General features: G+C 39.3%; 1 protein-coding gene across 1 annotated transcript in view; it reads left to right on the top strand.

Moving 5' to 3' along the window:
• Nucleotides 1-1,034, top strand: part of LOC109116574 — a 70,105-nt gene extending 69,071 nt beyond the window's left edge. Inside the window, exon 4 of the mRNA XM_019202240.1 lies at nucleotides 4-1,034. Within this exon, the coding sequence (XP_019057785.1) occupies nucleotides 4-905 (902 nt within the window). The 3' untranslated portion in view covers nucleotides 906-1,034. The remainder of the gene's footprint in view (nucleotides 1-3) is intronic.
• Nucleotides 1,035-1,670: the final 636 nt, after the last annotated feature.

Raw genomic sequence — 1,670 nt, 5'->3', positions numbered from 1 at the left:
TAGCTTCCCAAGTTGTCGAGCAATCTGGAAAATGGTTTCAAGAAGACCAGATGATACTTGCCATCCTTCATTGCTCCATGGATCATGATGTTCTCTCAAGCTATGTGCACATCAACACTGCCAAAGAGCTGTGGGAAACACTTGAAGGAGCCTACGGTAATGTCTCCAATCTGACACGAATCTATGAGTTGAAGAAATCTCTACATAATGTTCATCAAGAGGACAAATTGTTCGTCAAGCATTTGGGAGAATTCAACACGATTCGTGCTGAACTTAATGAGTTACGTCCTCCATCCACCGATTCCAAGATTGTTGCTGAACGTCTAGAGCAAGACAATATTTTTGCTCTGCTCTCCTCTCTTCACCACTCATATGGTGATCTTGTTCAGCATATCATACGCCAAGACAAGCTTCCATCATTCTCTGAAGTTTGTGCGATGATTAAGAAAGAAGAAGGCGCAAAGAAGCTGTTCAAAGGGACATGTGAAATTGCTCACTACCGAAAGGTTAATGTTTCCAACAAACTCAATAAACATATTGTTTGTGAGCACTGCAACAAGGCTGGGCATACAAAGGACAAGTGCTGGATCATTCATCCCCATCTCAAACCATCAAAGTTCAAGGAAAACACTCCTCATGGTAATCCTACAAAAGAATCAGCTATGGTGGCTTCAACATCTGAATTTGTCACTAAGGCAGACTTCAATAAACTCCTACAACTGCTCAAGGAGCAAAAAGACTCAGGTATGGCCTTTTTTGGACACCATGGTACTAAGAATCTGATTATTGACTCAGGAGCAACAAACAACATGATATGTGACAAAAGATTGCTTCACAATATGACACATCTAGATGGAGATATCACTGTAGCAAATGGTGTGAAAGTTCAGATTAAAGGACAATGAACTATGATGCTATTTAACCGAGAAATTAGTGCTCTATATGTTCCAGATTTCACTACTAATCTTCTTTCCACTGCGCGAATATGTAGTGATCTCCAATTTTCTGTCATATTTCGCACTAATGAGGTTGTTTTTCAGGATACTAAGACATCTCATGAAATTGGGAGAGGTATCGCTCGGAGCAATCTATATTTCATCCAGCCTCACTCTATTTCAAATGTTTGTTTTAGTTCCATATGGCATGCTAGGCTAGGCCATCCTCATAAAAAAGCTCTCTCCCTTTTGTTACCTCATATCCAGTTTGATCATTCTCAATGTGAAGCATGTATCCTTGGAAAACATTGTCGAACAGTCTTTCCTAAATCAACCACTACATATGAGAATTGTTTTGATCTCATTCATTCTGATGTATGGTCATCCCCAACTGTTTCACGTGATGGGCATAAGTACTTTGTTACTTTTATAGATGAAAGATCTAAGTATACATGGATCACTCTTATGCCATCTAAAAGTCACGTCTTTGAAACATTCAAGAAGTTTCATAAGTATGTTTCTAACCATTATGATGCCAAAATCAAGTTTTTTAGAACTGATAATGGAGGTGAGTATACAAGTCGAGAATTTCAGGATTATCTTGCAGAACAAGGCATCACTCATCAAACAACCTGCCCAAATACACCACAGCAAAACGGAGTTGTAGAACGCAAAAATCGTCATCTCCTTGAGGTGGCAAGGGCTATGATGTTTCATCGAAATGTGCCAAGAAAA

This window comes from Tarenaya hassleriana, unplaced genomic scaffold, assembly GCF_000463585.1.
Source record: "Tarenaya hassleriana unplaced genomic scaffold, ASM46358v1 Cleome181, whole genome shotgun sequence".
NCBI classification, from domain to species: Eukaryota; Viridiplantae; Streptophyta; class Magnoliopsida; order Brassicales; family Cleomaceae; genus Tarenaya; species Tarenaya hassleriana.
The sequence above is the reverse complement of the archived record's forward strand: the minus strand, read 5'-3'. Positions and strand labels throughout refer to the sequence as shown.